We start from the raw sequence: 20,729 nt of genomic DNA on the forward strand, positions 1-20,729 counted from the left end.
ACAGTGTGAAACTTTTTAAGAGAATTTAAAGCATTTAGGTACAAAAAAGTACATTTATAACTTTAAAGGGCACCTAGGTTACCCCTTTTTCCAGATTTAATATAAGTCTTTTGTGTCTCCAGAATGTGTCTAAAGTTTCAGCTCAAAACACACATCAGACTATTTAATATATCTTTCAGAAGTTTCTATTTTATAGCTCTAAAGCATTAGGTAGTGGTTTTTGTGAACTGTGCCTTTAAGGCTAGTCCTTCACGGCCACTGTTTCCACGTGCCTGTCAGCGTGCCTTAATATCTTCCCTCGGCTGCTTCAGACAACAGACAGACATAAAGTAAGCAGATCTCACGTAACGTTTGTGAGAAATACTACTGTAAGAACTTTACCAATGAGTATTTAATGCATTTGTTGTGTAGTTGCAATGATGAGTCACACACAATGTCGTTACAAAGTTCACAGATACACACACACAGCGCGAACACGCACACACACAGACAGCGAGCGCATTTAGCTTTGCACTCTTTTTGCATGCAAATGTGGCAGGATACACCTTAATATCCACTGCTGTATGGATATCTGTTATGTTAATGTACAAAATAAATCAGATTTAATATCCACAAACCAGGATTGAAACGTTTTCTTTTATAATTGTTCTGACACGTGGCTGTGGTGATGAAGTAAATCTGAAGTAAATCGCTGTAATTCATTACACACATGCACTGTTTTAAAACATTTTAAACTTGTAAAACTCACTCTTGATCACATTTGATGATGATTGATGATCCTAGCAAACTGAACAGATCTTTTATTCCTGGTTGCTTTGCGCACGTCCTGTCTTGTTGATATGATTATACGCATTACTACGGAGACATGTTAATACGCAGCTGTCAATCATTTCGGTGGGTGGGGGGACCGCACTCCTACGTCAAGTTGCGGTCGGTCTAAAAACCACTCCAATTGGTCCACCGTTTTTATGTTTATGTTTTATGTTAAAGGACTGGGTGTGTTTATATCACCCCAATATGACGGTATATACTGTACTCTATACCTACACATATGTCTGTCCAAACAGTTTGAAAAGTAGATTTTTCACCATAGGCCCCCTTTAATGAAGAATAAGTTTACAGAATTAATACAATGAAGAGACTACATTCCATTATACAATTTTTGTACCTGAATACTGGTGGACTCTACAGAAAACCATAAAGCATGTTTATTTTACTTTTTCGTTGCTCTATTGTAAAGTTTTTTGCTTGCAATTTGTTTATTAATTTCTATACATGATTCACACCGATACAAAATCACCCCAACCAATCTAAATGAATGATTTCTTTACAAATACAGTTATTTAAGCCATCTGGGGAAATTGTTTTTAAATTTCAATATATATCGCAGAAAAACTAAATATCGCAATGTCAATTTTTTTTCAGTATTGTGCAGCCCTATAAGCTTCTACATTAGTTGTTTTCATGAAAAACCATGTAATACAAGGTCTGTTATACTGGATTCACACCAAAATGCAGAATTAAGTATTTATGCAGGTAAATTGCGAATGAATGCAGATGCACAAATTAAGGCAATTTATCAAGGCTCGTCATATATGCTGTGAATGTGTGGAATTTGCCTCAATCTTGTTTTCAAAGTCCAAATAGTTCAAATAATTGAACTCAAGTGAAACATTTTACTTGTGGGAAAATCATCCCACAAGTAAATTAGAGCAAGTGAAGCAATGTTTGGTGTGAACCCAGCATTAGTAATGTGCAGCATGTGTGTATGTAAGGGCATTGGTTGACCTTATTTTGTTTCTTACTTGTTATTCATACGTTGTGGATGAAAATTGTGGTAAGTTTGTATTTTGTGAATCCGTTCAGGATCTGTTATGATATTTGACTTCCTCAAATATTCCCTTGTATCCCCAAGTCAATAATGTGTCCTGACTTTATGGTTCATGTGCATGTTGGTGTTTTCAGGCTTCGATAACAATGGTGTGAAAGCAGGCCCTCGCAGTACTCGCCTCAGTAATCCAGAAGAGCATGTCACACAATACTTCAACACTTACTCCAAGGAGATGCTCATTCTGGTAAGGTGAAAACTTCAAAGCAGAATAAGTCCAAACATTAGCATCAGTGGTGCACATTTTGTTTTATATTACAAAATAACATGGATTGATGTAAGCCGTTTTGTTTGGGCTCCGAGCATCAATGAGACATCAGATATCTCTGCCAATCCCACTGCTCTAAACAAAATAAAAAGCACAGAAAACTTCAAAAGTCCTCTTTCTTTTTAAAAGTTTGAGTTTGCTTTAGTTGTAAGATCAAACTGTTTTTGTTATGTCTGTAGTTGAGCACAGGTGCATGCACACATTTTGTCAATAAGCCACTCTGTATGTCCTTGCTTATTTCCATGTGGGCTGTATGCATGGTTTAGCTTGCAATGAGACGCTGGTCCAGACAAGAGCTTTTCAGTGCTGTGTTTAAAATGTCCTGATACCCCTGAGGTTGATTTTGGGGCTTCAGCAGGAGGAGTTTTGTTTTTTTGGCGTTTTCCTCTGTTTTATTGAAGGGGGAATTGTTTGATTGCGTGCCATCTGGTTTGAGCCACTTGTTGGATCTCGCTTGTTTGGGAAGTAGGTTATTGCAGGGACCGTCTGTTCCTCTGTCTGTGCAGCCATGCGTTAGAACAAGTGTGAAATCCCCAAAGATCTGAAACACACACTTTCACAGGCATTCTCAATCTGATGCTTTTCTCAAGGGTAATACAGACTAGTGTTCCATCTTCAGTTCTTTAGTGACATTTCTATTATGTTTGGCGTAAACCTACACTTTCTAAAGTTGATAGGTTGGCAAAAAATTACAACTCTATTTTAAATTACTCATACCTAAATTAATTCCAAACCTCTTAGAAATTATTTCATAGACATTCAGATTATTTCGTAGGCATTCGGTATAAGGTTACATATTTATTATTGAGATTACACATTTATATAATTGCTAAGATTGACTGAGGTATTTGATTTGTTGCACCCTATCATATAGTGTCTGGTAAAGGCACAGTGTTTGGTGCATTGGTGTTCATCCATGTATGTGCTATTTATTTTTTGATGTTATAATGTTCGATCACAGTGTCAAACTTGAAAATACAGGGGAAAAATTGCAGTCTTACAAGTTCTTCTTGTTGACATATACTTGGTGACATATAGTCAAAGAGAAATTATTCATACCCCAGGGATATGAATAATTTCAGGCTTGACTGTATGTGGGACATCTTAGATTGCGTGATTGTGTTCGTTGCCCACATGTGCAATGTCTACATCTCAGAATCTAATAAAATGTTGCACTTTGATGTATATCATCGCTATTTCAGATTGATTGATGACTTAAACTATAGTAATTAATAACACTCAAAATGAATATAGGGTTTTCATAATTTTAGTGTTCTTATCGATTTTATTGATTGTTCAGATCTTTAATGTTACTTCATCCTTAAATGTGTCTGTGTGTGTGTTTCTAGGCCATGGTGGGGATCTTGCAAGGAAAGGCTAGAGGAGGGGAGGAGGAGAGCGTCCTGATGCATGACTTGAAGCCGTTTCGCATTCTCATCAGCCTTCTTGATAAGCCTGAACTGGGTACAGTTGTTAGAACATGATGTATGCTTTGACTCACACAAAGAGTGCTTGGAATACTCTTGATTCTGTATTTTGTTCACTATATTTAGGCCCAGCAATCTTAGAGGATGTTCTGATTGAAGTGTTTCGCACCCTGCACACTCAGTGCCGTGCTGAGTTAGACCTGCAGAACCAAAACCCCTTCAGCAAAGACCAAACTCAACTTAGCAGGTCTGTACTGTTTACTTATTACAATGTATTTCAATATTTTAAAATTAACTCTCTTGTCTCTTGTCTTTTTTTCTTCAGCAAACTCAGAGAGAACAAGAAAACTGCTGAGCTTATAAAAACAGCCAACCTCTTGTTTAACTCCTTTGAGCCCTACTACATGTGGGACTATATTGCATGTTGGTTTGAGGAGTGTTGCAGGTATGTGTGGGGTAATGAGAGAACAATATAATCTTTTAGTCTATTATAACTTAGCTTTGCTCTGATTTCTATAGGTGGACTCAGAGCAGTCATACCCCTGGACAGACTTTGAGTTCTGAGACATCAGCACGCTCATTGGTTGAGTTTTGTGAGCTGGTGGACTTCTTGCTGGACATTGTATCTTTGGTTGGTAAACTTTAGATATAATGATTTATCTATTTAGCCTCATTATCTATTTTATGCTTTAAGGGTATGTTCACACTTGGCATGCTCAATTTAAACTGGTTTGATTGCTGTAAGGGAAGTTAATTTGAATAAGGGTAAACTGCCAGCCAAAACCTTGATGCACACCCAACCTTAAATGATGATTCCAAACTAATTTTGGGGCACTTGGATTAATTGTGATATGGGTCACCCTGTTCAGTATGGGTCACCCTGATCAGGCTTGCATTTCCAATACCAAGAGTACCCTTGTTTGGTAGGCATGGTGTTTCGTGATCAACGTCATTCTCATTCAAAGGCTTTACAGACCATTCACATATTGCATTTTTTGTGTACCCAAGTTCATTATTTTAAATATCAGGGTTTCTACGGGTTTCATCAAGTCAAATTTAAGACTTTTTAAGACTTTTTTATGACCATTATGAATGAAATTTCAGACCTACACAAGGCTAAACGCTAAAGAATTTTTCCAATGGTCCAGTTAAAGCAATAAAAAACGTTAAAAGAAATGTTATTGTAAGAAAGATAATTAAACCAGTATTAGTAAATAAAGTTAATAAATAATCTTTTGTTAAAGCTTTTATTGAGATTGAATATTAGTGATTGGATGGGTGTTGGCCCAATTCGGTAGCTTTACATGGACATAGGAAAATTAAGACTTGTTAAAAATGATTTAATACAACACAATATTTCAGTGAATTTATGACTTTTTAAGGCCTAATTTTTTATTATTATTTTTTTAATTTAAGATACTTTAAGACTTTTTAAGACCCCGCAGATACCCTGAATATACAAGTGGTGCGCTCGCTACACATTTAGATCCAACTTGAACAGCCCCAAACAGCGCCGTTCTTAATTCTTAAGAATTCTTAAGCATAGGTTTTTCCCATCCTGGCTGCGATCATTGCAAGAATCAGAAATGCCATCTACTTGCTGCAGTTTTTTGTTTTTGTCTAACAGAGGAATTCCTGGTGGGATTTAAAATACTTTGCATATTTATAAGCTCTTCATTAGTTTTCAGCTGATAAAAATAGCATCATATGTACACACAAACAACAAACGTGTTTAACCCTGTGCACAGCATTGTTTTGGATTTTCAATTGAGTTCATCACAAAATATATCCCATAAAAGAACACACCCCATGACAATGGCTTTTGGATACCAAATGAATGAATATTTTATTTAACTAATATTGGTGTTTCTACCTATTTAGTTTTAGGCAACTAAAATACATACTTTAGTGACACTTTGCTTATAGTTTTGACATTTTTCCAAATGTGTCTAGATTTATGTGTGTGTTGATGTCCTTGTGAAAGTTTCAGAGATCATCTTGGTCTTCGTTTCCCTAACGCTGGTTGTGAATGAACCAATCAGGGTTTCTGAACTATGTTTTCTGGCCTCTGCTCTGCTCGCTTCTGTCTGTCTGAAAATCTCTGCTTTCTGTTTCTTTCCTCGAAGCCTACTAGAAGCATGAGGGTTATCTGCCAGGTACAGTACTGCTCTTACTTGTTTTTTCACCTAAACTTCACCTCACTCTAATTGTTTGGCTACCTTTCCAGAAACATCCATATTAACGTGGCACGTAATCACTTGTCCAGTTTTTCTGTGGACTGGAATATGTAGTGATACAAAAATTAAATAGCCTCTTTGCTGTTATATTAAATTATATATTATAAAAAAAAATCATTATTTTGCCTGTGGATGTTGTGGAAGGTAGAACTACAAACTTGCATGTGCTCACCAATTAAAAATCTACAGCTTGCTACTCACTTTTACTCCACACATAAAGCTAAAATTGTTCTGTTCCGTTTTGTTAACCATAACTTTAAATGTATAGCTCTGACTGTGATACAGGAATGATACATCAATATTAATGAGGAACTGACCTTCCATGATGTGTTTCTTTGTCTATCAAGGAGACGTATATTGAGATCCAGACAGAGCATCTACCTCAGTTGCTGCTGCGGATGGTTTCCGCTCTTACCACACACCTGCAGGCGCTGGGTCTTCGAGAACTCACTCACTGTCTGCGCCTCTGCTCGAAGATCCTCAGCAAAGTCCAACCTCCTCTTGTGTCACCCCTTACACTGCCCTCCGGTCCATCCTCTGCTGCAGCTACCCCTTCTGCAAGAGACAAAGATGAGAAAATGGTGAGAGCCAATCAAATCTATGAAATATGTTCAGCAAATACCATAACATTTCAGGGTACGTCATATTCATGTAAAAATGGAAAGCAATGCTTAATCAAATTGGTTGACACCAATTTATGCAAAGCTGATGTGAAATGTGATTAACAAATGGTAAAAAGTGAAGAACAATGTAAGCTCCACATTAGGTGGATTTACTCACCCCTCACTTGTTCAAAACATTGTTTTCACCCTTCACTTATTCTGTTGAACACAAAAGAAGATATTTTGAAGTATGCTGGTTTTTGGGACCCATTGACTTACATAGTAATGTTTTTATTTCCTACTATAGAAGTCGATGGGTCCCAGCAATAATAAAAAAAAATTCTTCTTTTGTGTTCAACAGAACAAACTTATCAAGGTTTAAAACCACACGAAAGAGAGTAAATGATGAGGTTATTTTCATTTTTGAGTGAACTAACCCTGTAATTTATGCGGTCCTGTCAGAAATATAAGAATAGTATTTCAAAACGCGTTTTTATTAGAATACTCTTTATTCCATACCTGCCAACACTCCCGTTTTTCCACTAGAGTCTCCCGTATTTCAGACCCATCTACCGCCACCCTCCCGTTTTGTTATTTCTTTCAGAAAACTCCAGCAATTTTATCAGCTTTTTGGTACAGTCTGTAACACTCCCAGGTCGCTTTGGTATAGTATCCAATCACAGCGGCCGCCCGAAACCCGGTCCTTAGTACAGTTACTAACACCATAGTAAAGTTACTAACCCGGTTCTCAATAGTATTTTTCAGACGCCTCACCCCCAAACACCCCACCCACCCCCCAACCCCTGGTCTCCCGGATTTTCAGAGACAAATGTTGGCAGGTATGCTTTATTCAAAATTGACTCTCTCTACAAAATTGAGAAAATACAGAAATCCCTATTTCTATAAATCTCAGGTGTTTAAATGTAACCTATATTCAAGGTGCAAATTTAAAAAAAATGCTTGGATTATTTTAACAAACTAAAATTAGGGAAAGTGTGACATTACCAACTACTGGCTTAGCTTGCATATTACAGTGGGTTTTTTTTTTTCACAGATCTGTGTGAATGGGAATACTTTTGACAGCTTTTTTGTTTTTTTTGTGCAAGTAAATGAATTAAAATGAATTAATCAATCAATTAATTAATCAACTTTTATTTCTATAGCAGCTTACTACAACCAAGGTTGACCAAAGTGCTTTACACAAATAAAAGCAGACAATGGAGACAAGGAGACAATGCAAAACAATACAAAAAATATCAATAATACAACAAACATTAAAACATAATGAAGTGTCAGTGCTATCCATTAAAAGCCAATTTAAACAAGTGCGTCTTAAGCTTGGCTTTAAAATTAAATAGTAATAGTAAATTAGAATTAAATAGTAATTAAAATGGTTTCTTAATTAGGAAACATGTACATAATATATGGAGATTTTAGAATTTTAAATCCCAGCCTTTTCTTGGGGCAAAAAGGTAATCTACAACAGTACAATCAGTGAGTAGTTAGTAAATGCAGTAATTGGGATTTAAAATAATTGATAAAATATTTGTTTACTATTCAAACTAATAGAAAACTACAGATTCTAACTTTTTTCCTTGTATTTTTTTATAAGCTTTCTCAATTTTTGAATAAGTTGAGGGAATGTTTGATTGTGAAGCAGTGCTATTCATGTATTGTGTCAATTATATGAAGTTCCTTGGTCACTGATTAAATAAAAAAAGGTAATTACAACAGTACAACTTTTAACAGTACAATATTTCATGAGTGAGTAGTTAGTAAATGCAGTTATTCGCATTTAAAAGATTTAATAAAATAATTGTTTACTATTCAAACTAATGGAAAATTACAAATTCTTCCTTTTAGTCTTTTCTTTTTTATAAGCTTTCTCAATTTTTGAATGAATTGGGTCAATATTGAATTAATTATGAAGCTGTGTTATTTATGTGATTGTTTCAGTTATATGAAGTTCCCTTGAGTACTGATTAAATAAATCAAAGACGACTTTTAGTGGCTTTGTAAAGGCTTTGTAAAGCTTTTATTTAACTCCAGCTAGAACACATTGGCACCAGTGCTGAAACAAAAAAAATCTGAAACAAAATCTGTCATTCTAATCTCTGCCCTGTGCTTCATGTGGACTTTTTTTTTAGACGTTTCACATAGGGAATATGTAGTGTAGAATAAACGGAAGGTTGGCATAATTGCTCAGTGCTAAATGTACTTGTTTCTTTTTTGACTTTGTACATCACTCAGCACTTCATCTCACAGCCAATATCAACAGCACTCTGTGAACTTGGAATGTCTCGTAATTGTTTAGAAGTTTTTGGACAGTCCCTACAGCATTGTAATGCCAAAGAAAAGCCAATGCGGCCTGTTTGTCATACAAGCACTGGCCTGGAAACAACCATCCTTCTGCCTGATGGTGTGGGTTTCCCTCTTCATGTGCCTTTACTTGCTCCCTGGTCTGTGTCCAGTAGACAGACTGATCCTCCCTCATTGGCCCCTGACATAAGTTTGTTAGCCTGTGACCTGTTTGCTACCTTACTGGGGACAATGTGTCCCTTCAATAAGTGAAGCTTCCGCTAAATTATGCCAGACTCCCTGGATGGTGCCAACATGCAGGGAGGAAAAGCAGGGGAATTAGGATGAGACGTTCATGCGCAGCTGAGTTCCGCTCTCTAGTGGGAGCCAAGTCTAGCCTCTGAGGCCCAAGAGTCTGTCATTTCCACTCAGGTGAAAATGGCCTCCAACCTCTCAAGCTCTCGCCTTTCCCTCCTCTGGGTATCCTGCAGCGCACTGCTTACCACCTGAGTCTGGCTCTGCGCTGCTACATGGTTCTATGAATGAAGCCACTGAGCTGTCTCTGGCTGAATGTTTTCTTTTTTAGCTAAGTGATTGTGCAATGAAAGAGCTTTATGCAAATGAATTGGACTAGTGGAGCTTTGGGGCGACACGGTGGCTCAGTGGTTAACACTGTTGCCTCACAGCAAGAAGGTCATTGGTTTGAGTCCCTGCATGGTCAGATGGCATTTCTGTGTGGAGTTTGCATGCTCTCCCTGTGTTTGCGTCGGTTTCCTCCACAGTCCAAAGACATGCTGTATAGGGGATTTGAATAATCTAAATTGGCCGTAGTGTATATGTGTGAATGAGTGTGTATGGATGTTTCCCAGTACTGCGTTGCATCCGTTTTGAAAAACATATCCTGGATAAGTTGGTGGTTCATTCTGATCTGATGACCCCTGATGAATAAAGGGACTTAGCCGAATGAGAATGAATGAATGAATAAATGAACGGTGGCGCTTTGTTCTAGGCAGATATGGCATCAGAAATGACAAACACAGATCTCTCTGCAGCTCGAAATTCTGTCTATACAATATTACATTACAGACAGAGATTTGTGAAGCTACACATTTTGAAAATCAAACAGTTGGGAGGATGCTTGTGTGAACAGCAAGCTTTAAAGAAACACTTTACCCAATAAATGTAATGTTGATGTATGTTCATTAGCTACCCTTTGGCCTTCAAAGACATAAATATCTATGTTCTTTAACAGAGCATTAAAGAAGATTTTAGCTTAAAATGTGGTTCTTGATGGTTCATAAAATGCAAATTAATGGTTCAAAAGTAGAGTTAACAAAAATAAAACTTACATACATATGTACACATATACAGTGAAGCCCGAAATTATTCATACCACTTGGGTATAATGCCCATTTCTCCTGATGATGAATTTCAAAATGATCAGACTTCAAGAAACTGAACCATATTTTACATTTAAGCCATAGCCTCAGCACAAGGTCCTGAACACGTTCTGTTTCAGAACATCTGAATGTGTCATTATGAGCCTTGGGTATTTATTTGTTTTGCCTATATATGTTTAGATTATGTTTCCTGAGCATGAGTTTATTCTGATTGCAAACAGTCAAGGACAACATCCCATCAGCATGCTAACTACAAGCATTATTAGGAAACACTACCTATGTTTCTATCCAAAAATGTCTATTAAAAATGTATGTGCAAAACAGGAATATCGCATAAAAGACGTGAGAATCAAGCAGCATTTCCATCCAGTCAAAAAGAACATAATCGTCACTTCCTGATTATCTGGCACTAAACATCAAAGGGAAAACGGAATTTGTTGCGGTAGGAGAAGCTGCGTGAACCTTTTCTTTATTTAATAAATGACTTGCGCCTCAGAAGACTGTCGACATGAAATTACGCATGGTGGCCTTTGAAGGAGACGCGGAGCACAGACGCTTTTGACAATTCTGGAGGTAATTAATAATATAACATGGTTAATATTAAAATGGTCAAGGCATTTTAGAATGTCCAAAGCAGCATTTCAGATGTTTTATAATGTGGTCAGCCGCTTGGTTTGTCCATTCACACACATTTTTATCATCACATAATCTTTATCAAAATCACATGACTTTTTTTTAATGCACATACTGGAAATTGTTTTGTAAAAGTGTTTCCATTGTAGTTTATACACAATTTTTTTTATCGAATAAAAATGTTATCTTACTCAGGTATAAATAGTCATTTTCAAAACTTATTCGCATCTTGGCATTTCCATCAACCGCTTTTTTATGCGCATATCCAAAATGCGTATTAAAATAGGTGGATGGAAACATAGCTACTGTTTTGTATACCATGCTGGAGAGTTTTTTTATTCCCTTTCAGATACTACCCGTAACAAGCACTGACGTATTTGATGATAGCGAGAACACTTCAAGTGGCCGGCTGTCAGAAAGTGGATTCACTGACTTCATTCAGTATCAAGCAGAGCGTGGTGATCAACCTGATAATGTGCAATGCCTTGAGGATGAAGCATCCAGCCCTGAAGACGTTCCTCTTCAACCCAAACCTAAACCCAAATATGGGTTCAGTAGTTCAGCCAACAGCAAGCCCCAGGACAAACCAGTGATGCAGTCCTGCCTTGAGCATTTCCAGCAGTTCCTTTCTTGCTTAGTGAGGCTTTACATCACCCCAGGTGGTCAGACAGACGCAGGGAAGAGCTGCAGTACAGAGATGGACACTCTAACAGTGGTGGCTGATAAAAGATGGACAAGTGGCTTTGAGGAGCAGATGTCTTCTGAGCAGATGGAGTGTCTTGCTGCATTCACTGCTGCCTGTCAGCTCTTCCTGGAGTGTTCCAGTTTTCCGGTTTACATTGCTGAGGGCAACATGAAGTCTTCACCCACTAGAGAGGAGCAGGCAGGTAATAAAAAACACTTCGGCTACCATTTTTTAATTTTATGTACTGATTTTTGTCAGTCTGTCAGGAAATTTTCTTCAAGTTGTCACCACGACTTTATCTTTGACTGCCTCTGCCACTACAGAACATAAAATAAAACACAAAAAAATAAATATTATTTTAAAGACTAGTTCCTATCATACATTTTATTAGAAGACACTCAGTAAAATGTAATTTAGTACTGTTTATGTACATAAAAAATAGTTACACTTATTTTTTTGTATATAAAATAACTTGTGAAATTCAATTGAAGTAAAAATGAATTGGACATGTCCTGTTTTTGACTTTCCTGCATTATTTAATGCAAAGGGATTGTGGGGTTGTTTATAAGTATAATTTACATTAATACCAGTTTCACACTGACAAACATTCAATGCCACACATTTGCATCCTGCCATTTTTTCTTACAGGTGACAGTATTCAGCCAGCAGTGTGGCTTCAGACTCTAATGGATGCGTGCTGTTCAGATACTGATTTCAGTATTCAGGCAGTGGCTATCTCACTTGTCATGGACCTTGTAGGACTAACACAGTCTGTAGCTATGGTGACAGCTGAGCGTGTGGCAAGTCCAGACTCGAGCCAGCCAATGAGTCCGAGCCAGGGTCGTGTTTCAGTGGTGATTCGACCGCCACTCACACCTGGTATTTTGAAATATATTGCAGAGAAAACAGATTTCTTCAAGGTTTGCATTATTTTTTAACCCATTTCATCTTCTATAGTCTTCCATTCTATCTTGATCACCCTCTGACTTCTGTCCTTTAGAATGTTGCTCTTATCTTATGGCATCAGCTGGGAGAAGAGACCCCCCAGCATCACAAGCGCAGTGTGGAGCTCTTTTACCAGCTTCACAATTTGGCTCCCTCACCCAGCATTTGCGAAGATGTCATTAGCCAGCAACTCATGCATCGGGACAGGGTTAGTCAAATATGCATGCACAAACACACACACACACACACACACACACACACAATTTGTACTATGTTGCAAACATATGTTCACACATCTACTACCAAATTTTATTGTAGAGAATACGTCTGGAGGCTCATGTAAAATTCTCAGTTCTTTGGCACCTAACCAGAGACCTAAATATCACCAAGTCCTCTCCTTTTAATCGGTCTTTTGACAGGTAAGAGTACTTCTATGGTAGTTTTATTATGCAAAAAAGATCGAAAAATCATTTCAACACACTGCTTTTTATAATCATTCAATCACCTTAGCATTCTGTTTCCCTTGTAGGTCTCTTTTTATCATGCTTGACAGCCTCAGTTATTGGGATGGCTCTTCAAGTGCTGTAGGCAGGGCCTGGTTAAACCAGGTTTTGCAAAGACATGACATAGCTCGTGTTCTTGAACCTCTACTGCTTTTGCTATTGCATCCTAAAACCCACCGTGTATCCATACAACGTGTTCAAGCACAGCGTCACTGGACCCAGGCCTTTCCCAATCCACCAGAAAATGAACCCTCTGACCCGATATACATGAGGGATATAGGCTATACAGAAAGTAAGATCTAGTGATTTAAATGTATTTGGCAATTGCATTTTTGTATACCAAACCTAATATATGCTAACAAACATGCACTTTTTTCCTCTGCAGATTATAGCCAGATATCCGGGAATGGCTATAGGCTTGTCCAAGAGTTTGGCAGAAGCCTTCCATTAGATGATATGGAACCCTTTAGCCTGACAGTCAACCCTTTGAGTGACAGTATTTCTCTCTTGAGCCTTAGCAGTGAGAACCTGCAGCTGTGTGGTGAATATCAGCCACCTGATCAGCAGGGGGAGCCTAATAGCTCAGATTCGAGTGGCTCACAATCCTCAACTGTAGACAACGGCAGCTTTGATGAACTGGAGGGAGGTGGCAGCTCTGTTAATATATTGGATCCTATGCTTTGTCAGTCTGTTTCATTAGAGGAAGAGTCCATGCACAAGGCAGTTTCTGCTGTGGTTTTTGAGCTAGTGGACAGGGTGGTGCAAATGGTGGAGAAAGAATCTGAGACACCATCTCCTGACGTCTGGCCTCAGACAGATTCTGACAGTTCCAACTCATCCACCGATACATCCAATGAGCCAATGGAAAGACTTGCCCCCTTCTCTAACACCCAGCCTAGAACACTTCCAGAACTAGTTGCAGGGGGAACCTTGGAGTTTCTAACTGTGGCTGCAATTGATGCTTCTGGGGAAGAGGAGCATCGGGAAGGCATTGCTCGACATAGCTCGTCCCCTTCGATCATTACACTGCCAGATGGTGGTGGCAGTGCTTCCACAGAGCAGAGTCTCCAGGTAGATGACACGCACCGCAAGCGCAGCCACAGCAGCATCCAGCTCAGTCTAAAGGGCAAGATTATGGAGCGTCTGGTGGATAAATCCCCAGGAGCCAAGCCCAAAATTAAGAAGGTCAAGCGGAAAGATGAAGAGAGACGTAAGACCAACCAGCCTGAGAAGAACCGACCACCCAGCATCTTTTTTGGAGACAGTCTTGACTTGGAGAACTGGTACAGCTGTGGTGAAGGTGAAGTATCTGAGATTGAGAGTGATATAGGTTCACCGAGTGGTGGAGCTACGAGTGGAGGAGGAGGATCTCGCACCTCTGGGTCACCTCCTCGTTTTAACATCCATCCCTTATACCAGCATGTGCTGCTCTATCTTCAGCTCTATGACTCTTCTCGGACTCTACATGCACTCTCTGCTATTGCAGCTATGCTACGTGCCTCACCAACAGGATTTGTGAGTGCCATTTCCACCACCAGCATAAACAACACTTATACTCCACAGCTCTCTCTACTGCAGAACCTGCTAGCCCGCCATCGCATCTCAGTTATGGGCAAGGACTTCTACTGCCCTATCCCGCAGGACTCGCATTCCCACTCCTTCCGAAGTGCCATGTTCCTGGAGATCATAATCTCCCTTTGCCTCTATTTTTTGCGCAGCTATTACTCAGCCCATGTGGCTGCCACATCACAGGATCTGTCAGGCAACCATGCCATGCAACTGACCAGCGTGGAGGTGTTGACTCTGCTCTTCAGCGAGCTTGCTAAAGTCACAGGGGGCTCAGCCAAGGGCTTTGCAAGCTTTATTTGTGATGTACTGTCTAAATGCAAAGTGCAGAAGGTAGTGCTACATTGTTTGCTTTCCACGATTTTTAGTGTACAGAAGTGGCATGAACATCGTGTTCGTGGCACCAATGTGGCTGTAGTTGAGGAGGGCCTTTCGGAGGACAGCGTCATTAATCTGTCAGAGGACCAGTTAGATAACTGCAGCTCCATACAGTCACAACTACTGCGTCTGCTGCAGAGCCTGGTTGTGTTGGAGCATCGAGTGATGATCCCAGTGGATGAGGGTGGAGAGGGAGGTCCTGGGTCGAATGGGTCTAATGGAGGAGTTAATGGTCCCGGGGCTGGTTTCGAACTGATTGGGGGCGAGGTAGAGCATGTCAACCCACAACAACCTATGACTTCCTTGCAATACCTTCATGGGCAGCCTATCACAGCACAAGGCATGTTTCTATGTGCTGTAATTCGAGCTTTGCATCAGCATCATGCCTGCAAGATGCACCCACAGTGGATTGGCCTTATCACAACCACTCTACCATACATGGGAAAAGTGCTTCGGCGAGTGGTTGCATCTGTTACGCTTCAGCTGTGCAAAAACCTTGACAACCTTATCCAGCAATACCGTTATGAGACAGGCCTCACAGACACCAGGTACTAGTTCATTTCAGTTGTGTAACACAGTAACAGGGTCATACAGCAAAACATATTAGTTTACAAAGTTGTTTGTACTGTGTTCTTTACATTGGCAAACACAAAGTGGCTTAATATCATGTGTGGTGCAAATTCATATCCATAAGAGGGCACTGTTATAACAAGTTATTGTCCTAACACTACTAGGGTGGGCTGTAAAAAAATAATTTTACACATTTTTTAAGAAATGCTTTTTGAAGGAAAACCAATGTGTGTGTGTTTATATTTCTAGGCCCCAATGGATGGCACCGTGTGTCCCTCCTGACCTTATTCTAACAGTACTAGAAGGAATGACAGCCATAATCCATTATTGTCTGCTAGACCCAACATCACAATATCACCAGGTGAGGGTGCTAGTTAGCCATGTTTGGATCTTACGTTTGCCATGTAGTTGAGTACAGTAATGAAAATGATAATTATGTATAATGATTATTATGATCATTTATGTATAAATAATTTTGATTATAATTAGTTTATTGTGTATATGAGTTTTTAATGCTTACATGCATGTTTTCCTCAGCTGCAGGCAAATGTAGATCAGAAGCACCTTGGAGAGGCTCGTGCGGGCATTCTCTCCATCTTGCACACCATCATGTCCTCCGTAACCCTTCTGTGGGGTCTCCTCTGCCTGACTGAGAGTTCTGACAGACCAGCTGCAGCCTCTGCCTGCTCCACTTCCAACATCAACCTAGGTTCCACAAAGGTACCCCAAGGAGACTAAACATTAGTCTTAAAATGTAGTGATGACATTTCCATCCAGATGTAGTCCATGGGGGCAGCATGGTGGCTCAGTGGTTAGCACGCACAGCAAGAAGGTAGCTGGTTCGAGTCCTGGCTGGGCCAGTTGGTATTTCTGTGTGGAGTTTGAATGTTTTCCTGTTTTTGTGTGAGTTTCCTCCAGGATGCTCTGGTTTCCCCCACAGTCCAAAGACATGTGGTATAGGTGAATTGAATAAACTAAATTGGCCATAGTGTATGTGTGTGTATGGGTGTTTTCCAAAACTGGGTTGCAGCTGGAATGTCATCCGCTGTGTAAAACATATGCTGGAATAGTTGGTGGTTCATTTCGCTGTGGTGCCTTCTGAAATGGATATTAAGCCAGAGAAGAATGAATGAGTGTAGTCCATGTTCTGCTCACTAGAAGTGTTTCCTCTGGTTTTTCGCAGAATCTCAGGCAGCAAATTTTAGAGCTGCTAGGCCCGATCTCAATGAATCACGGAGCTCACTTCATGGCTGCTATTGCCTATGTGTGGAATGAAAGGAAGCAAGTTAAAACTCCATCTAGAAACAAGGTATGAACTACTACATATGTCTGCAGGAGAAAGTTTCTACACTTGGAGAACAAAACAAACACTTTGACATGCGTGTCTGTGTTTTAGGTAATTCCCACAGCTAGTGAGGAACAGCTTCTCCTTGTGGAGCTTGTTCGTTCAGTAAGTGCTATGCGAACCGAGACTGTAATACAGACAGTAAAGGAAGTCCTCAAGCAGCCCCCAGCCATTGCCAAAGAGAAGGTATTGCTTTGAATATACCCTGACAACTTTCATAATTGCTCCCCAGTAAATGCTGTTAGATTTTCAGGTAGCCCTAGTATTCACTTTTAGCTTTCATTTACAGAAGCATCTATCCCTGGAGGTCTGCATGCTACAATTTTTCTATGCCTATGTGCAGAGGCAAGTGGGCCGACCAATTATTGTACCATATCAGTTCAAGCCAAATGCATTCTTTAAATTACTCTATCAATCTCACTGCCATTGTCTCATCTCATTTAGGATTTCGGTGTCTAGTCTGGTTGATAGTTGGCCATCGCTCCTGGCATTGCTTAAGGACTCTGTGCAACTCAGTTTGCCTGCTCCAGGACAGTTCCTCATACTAGGGTGAGTGCATTTAGTGCTACAACTTATAAGATAAATGAATTTGTATTTTTTTGTCAAATAGGTTTTATTGAAGACACAGATTCAGAAGAAAAGGATTATCTGTTTTACATATTTTGCCCACATATACCATAGGCAAAGCAAAGAAAAAAGTAAAGGAAAAGAAAAAAATTTCTCCAAGCCACAGTCTACATGTAGGGGATTCCTTTTTTTCTTCCAAAACAGTAGCAGTAGCTTCTTGGCAGTAGCTAAACAGTATGAGAGCAATTTATGTTGTGTTTTTGACAACAAATGTGTTTGTTCAGAGAATCCCAGAGTTAAAAGCATTGTATCTGGTCGTATGTGCAACTTCTATATCTCAGAAAGCACTTCAAAAACTCCATTATAATAATTCTGTATCTTAGAACAAAAAATAAATCTGTGAGATAGATTTGCACCTGATGAATTACATTTGTCGCAAAAAGGTGAAATATTTTGGAAGATTCTATGTAATTTTTTCTTTGGATAATGTAACCCTTGAATTATTTTAAACTGAATAAGACAATGTCAAGAATTAATAGTGTTTATTGATATCCTCCAAACCTGATTGCCACATTTCTTCCAAAATTCTTTCTCCCAATTCTTTCTCCCACTCTTCCTTAAGACATTTTGTCGAGGGGGAAGTAACGTATTGTAGTTGTTCATAAATTATTGATAATGCTTTTTTACTACCTTTACACCAATCAAGGCATTTGTCAATGATTGAAGGGGATGAATTTGTATTAGCGTGTCCAAAATCATCAATTTATTTTGTAATAGTTTCCCATTTTGTAAATAATCAAACTGCATTTATATGACATATCAGTTTACTGTGTAAGATTGCAAAAAGCATTAACAATTTATTTTTATTTGTATTTTTTAGTGTACTAAATGAGTTTATTCTTAAGAATCCCACCCTGGAAAGCAAGAAGGACCAGCGAGAGCTACAGGTGACTTTTGCCTCACTTTGACATTCTTACTTTCAAAAAAAGTTATTTGTTTGGAGTTAAAAAGTTTTTGACATAGTTATTGTACCATGGCACTATTTGTTTTTGGATGCATATACCACATAAAAATGCCAAACAAGGGGGGCGATCACACCGAGCGCTCTTTTTTTCATCGAGAGGCGCCTTTTTAGAATGGCTTACTAACGTTTTGCATGCTCCTTAAGCCTAATTTTTACACTGCAAGTGACTCGCAGCGGCAAAGCAACAAGCGACCATTCATTTCAATAGTGAGCGAGCGACTTCCAGTGACCTCCGTCTACGTGAGCGAAATCAACCGTTGGCGACTGGCTGGGCGTGTCAAGCAAAGCGACAAAGTTGAGAATCCTTTAGTTTTATGCAAATGAAAAGCGATTTTTTTGTGCGACAGCCAATCGAAACACCAGTAGAGCTCACGTGATCCTTTCTCAGCTCGCTCAGATGCCAGTTGTATTCGACTTTGAAGACATTTAAAAATGGAGGAGAGACCAGTGGTCGCGTTTCAGGTTATCCAGAGCTGTATGACTTTACAAATATTGAATATCACATTATTATTAAATATTACATTTATAACAATATCAACAACAACACTTGTGCTCAAAGTGTGGTGCTCCTCATGTTTTTAGAATGGAAAAGCGTGTTCGATGTGATCAGGCCCTAATGTAGCTGTGAAGTAACATCCTTGTCAGCTATTTTCAAATGTTCACACTCATCCATCATTCTCCAGGATGTGACACATAAAATCGTCGAGGCTATTGGGACGATTGCAGGTTCATCACTAGAACAGACCACATGGTTGAGAAGAAACCTGGAGGTCAAACCTTCTCCTCAGATCATGGTGGAAGGGACTAGTCTGGAGGCCGATGTAGAAGGTCAGAGACTTTGTTTGTCTGTGTTTCTAAAAGGCTTCACTGACGTACATTGCTGCGTTTAGCATGCACATCTGCACGAGTGTGTGGCAAGTCTCTCACTAACAGTATGTGCATTTCAGATTTAATGCAAACAGTGATGGAGGCTTCCAGCTTCACTCCATCTGTGTACAGTGTCCACGCTCTCACATTGCTGGCTGAGGTAAACACAGAATGCCACTTCCACTGCCTTTTCCTTATTTTAACTCACACTGTGGCCAGATCTACCATAAACGTTACAACAGATTTTATTTTTAGTGAATTGCACTCGTATAGAACACACCAGGAATAGTCACAGATCACCAGAAGTAGTGCTTTGCCTTGATTAGTTTGTCTTTGTATTATTTGCATTGCTCTGTAGATTGTCCTTTACTGGATTTAATTCTTTTTCACACGTTTTCATGAATGTCTGTACAGGTGCTGGCTCATCTATTAGATATGGTCTTCTACAGTGATGAGAAAGAGAGGGTGATTCCTCTCCTGGTCAACCTTATGCATTACGTTGTGCCCTATCTGCGCAACCATAGGTAGGTAGTCTTTAAAACCCAGGAGTCATGGAATTTCTGGAGTATCATGAAGTTTTAAATGGTCTATTCCAGACATCAAAAGACAGGGAATATTATATGTTTTGGTCCAAGTCATAGAATATCAGGATTTTTTAAATTATTATTATTATTTATTTTTTTTCATTTAACATTTTACTTGTGATTTATTAAGATGTATTTTTTTTTCTATGCTGTGTTTTTTTAAAATGTTGTTTCACCTACTATTATGATTTTTCACTGCCATTTTACTGCTTCATATCCACTGGTCTCACTTTTTTCTTAACCAGTTTTTTTTCTAGAATTGTGGGGAAATTATTATGATAGTTTAAATTTGACAAAAAATGGATACACAAATGACTCAAAATAATTAAAATAAACAAAACTTAAATTCTCTTTAAATTATCATTAGAAAAATCATGTTAAAATTTCTAATTATAGCAATTGAAACATGGATGTAGCCTTGTTGAAATAGGCTTTGGCTGAATGAGTATTATGATAATGTCATACTTCATGTCTGAAGCGGGTCAAGGAGAAGCACAACATCATGTCTTGTCTATGACAGCTCTAAGCTATCGCACACTACATGAGCACTTTTTATGAGCTAATATAGTGTTATTTGACACTTTAAAAGGACTGGCGCAAAAAGAATTAAACAGTGACTTGGCTAGCCAAAATCTGTAGAATTAATGCGGCAATTAAAAAGCTGCAAACTCCTCTAAATTTTGCATAAATTGCTTGATTGTGCATGAAATTCAGCAACAGCAGAATTGCAAAATTCTAGAGGGATTTCTTGCAACAGCTGCCTGTTTTTCTATTCATTATAGGTCATGGATTTTTGATCAGCTTTTTTTAATACTTCACATTATTTAGCAATTTATTTCACATTTTAAAGAACAAACCCCAAACCCACTCCATTCCAGTAAATAATAATGCTAACACTTTACAATAAGGTTGAATTAGTTAATGTATTTACTAAATAAACAA

General features: G+C 38.8%; 1 protein-coding gene across 4 annotated transcripts in view; it reads left to right on the forward strand.

Annotated features, from left to right (window-relative positions):
• The window catches only part of dop1a (DOP1 leucine zipper like protein A), a 33,312-nt gene that overhangs the window by 5,891 nt on the left and 6,692 nt on the right, over window positions 1-20,729 (forward strand). For 2 of the 4 annotated variants that reach the window (XM_056474725.1, XM_056474726.1), the window contains exons 8-30: window positions 1,966-2,075; window positions 3,506-3,620; window positions 3,710-3,830; window positions 3,909-4,028; window positions 4,103-4,214; window positions 5,710-5,739; window positions 6,168-6,401; window positions 11,103-11,640; window positions 12,087-12,358; window positions 12,439-12,591; window positions 12,702-12,802; window positions 12,913-13,178; window positions 13,272-15,378; window positions 15,650-15,761; window positions 15,938-16,120; window positions 16,584-16,709; window positions 16,797-16,931; window positions 17,035-17,090; window positions 17,190-17,294; window positions 18,193-18,259; window positions 19,020-19,164; window positions 19,284-19,363; window positions 19,618-19,727. In XM_056474725.1, the coding sequence (XP_056330700.1) occupies window positions 1,966-2,075; window positions 3,506-3,620; window positions 3,710-3,830; window positions 3,909-4,028; window positions 4,103-4,214; window positions 5,710-5,739; window positions 6,168-6,401; window positions 11,103-11,640; window positions 12,087-12,358; window positions 12,439-12,591; window positions 12,702-12,802; window positions 12,913-13,178; window positions 13,272-15,378; window positions 15,650-15,761; window positions 15,938-16,120; window positions 16,584-16,709; window positions 16,797-16,931; window positions 17,035-17,090; window positions 17,190-17,294; window positions 18,193-18,259; window positions 19,020-19,164; window positions 19,284-19,363; window positions 19,618-19,727 (5,398 nt within the window). The remainder of the gene's footprint in view (window positions 1-1,965; window positions 2,076-3,505; window positions 3,621-3,709; window positions 3,831-3,908; window positions 4,029-4,102; window positions 4,215-5,709; window positions 5,740-6,167; window positions 6,402-11,102; window positions 11,641-12,086; window positions 12,359-12,438; window positions 12,592-12,701; window positions 12,803-12,912; window positions 13,179-13,271; window positions 15,379-15,649; window positions 15,762-15,937; window positions 16,121-16,583; window positions 16,710-16,796; window positions 16,932-17,034; window positions 17,091-17,189; window positions 17,295-18,192; window positions 18,260-19,019; window positions 19,165-19,283; window positions 19,364-19,617; window positions 19,728-20,729) is intronic. The other 2 variants (XM_056474727.1, XM_056474728.1) reach the window with 2 other exon arrangements.

This window comes from Danio aesculapii, chromosome 16 (assembly GCF_903798145.1).
Source record: "Danio aesculapii chromosome 16, fDanAes4.1, whole genome shotgun sequence".
Classification (NCBI taxonomy): domain Eukaryota; kingdom Metazoa; phylum Chordata; class Actinopteri; order Cypriniformes; family Danionidae; genus Danio; species Danio aesculapii.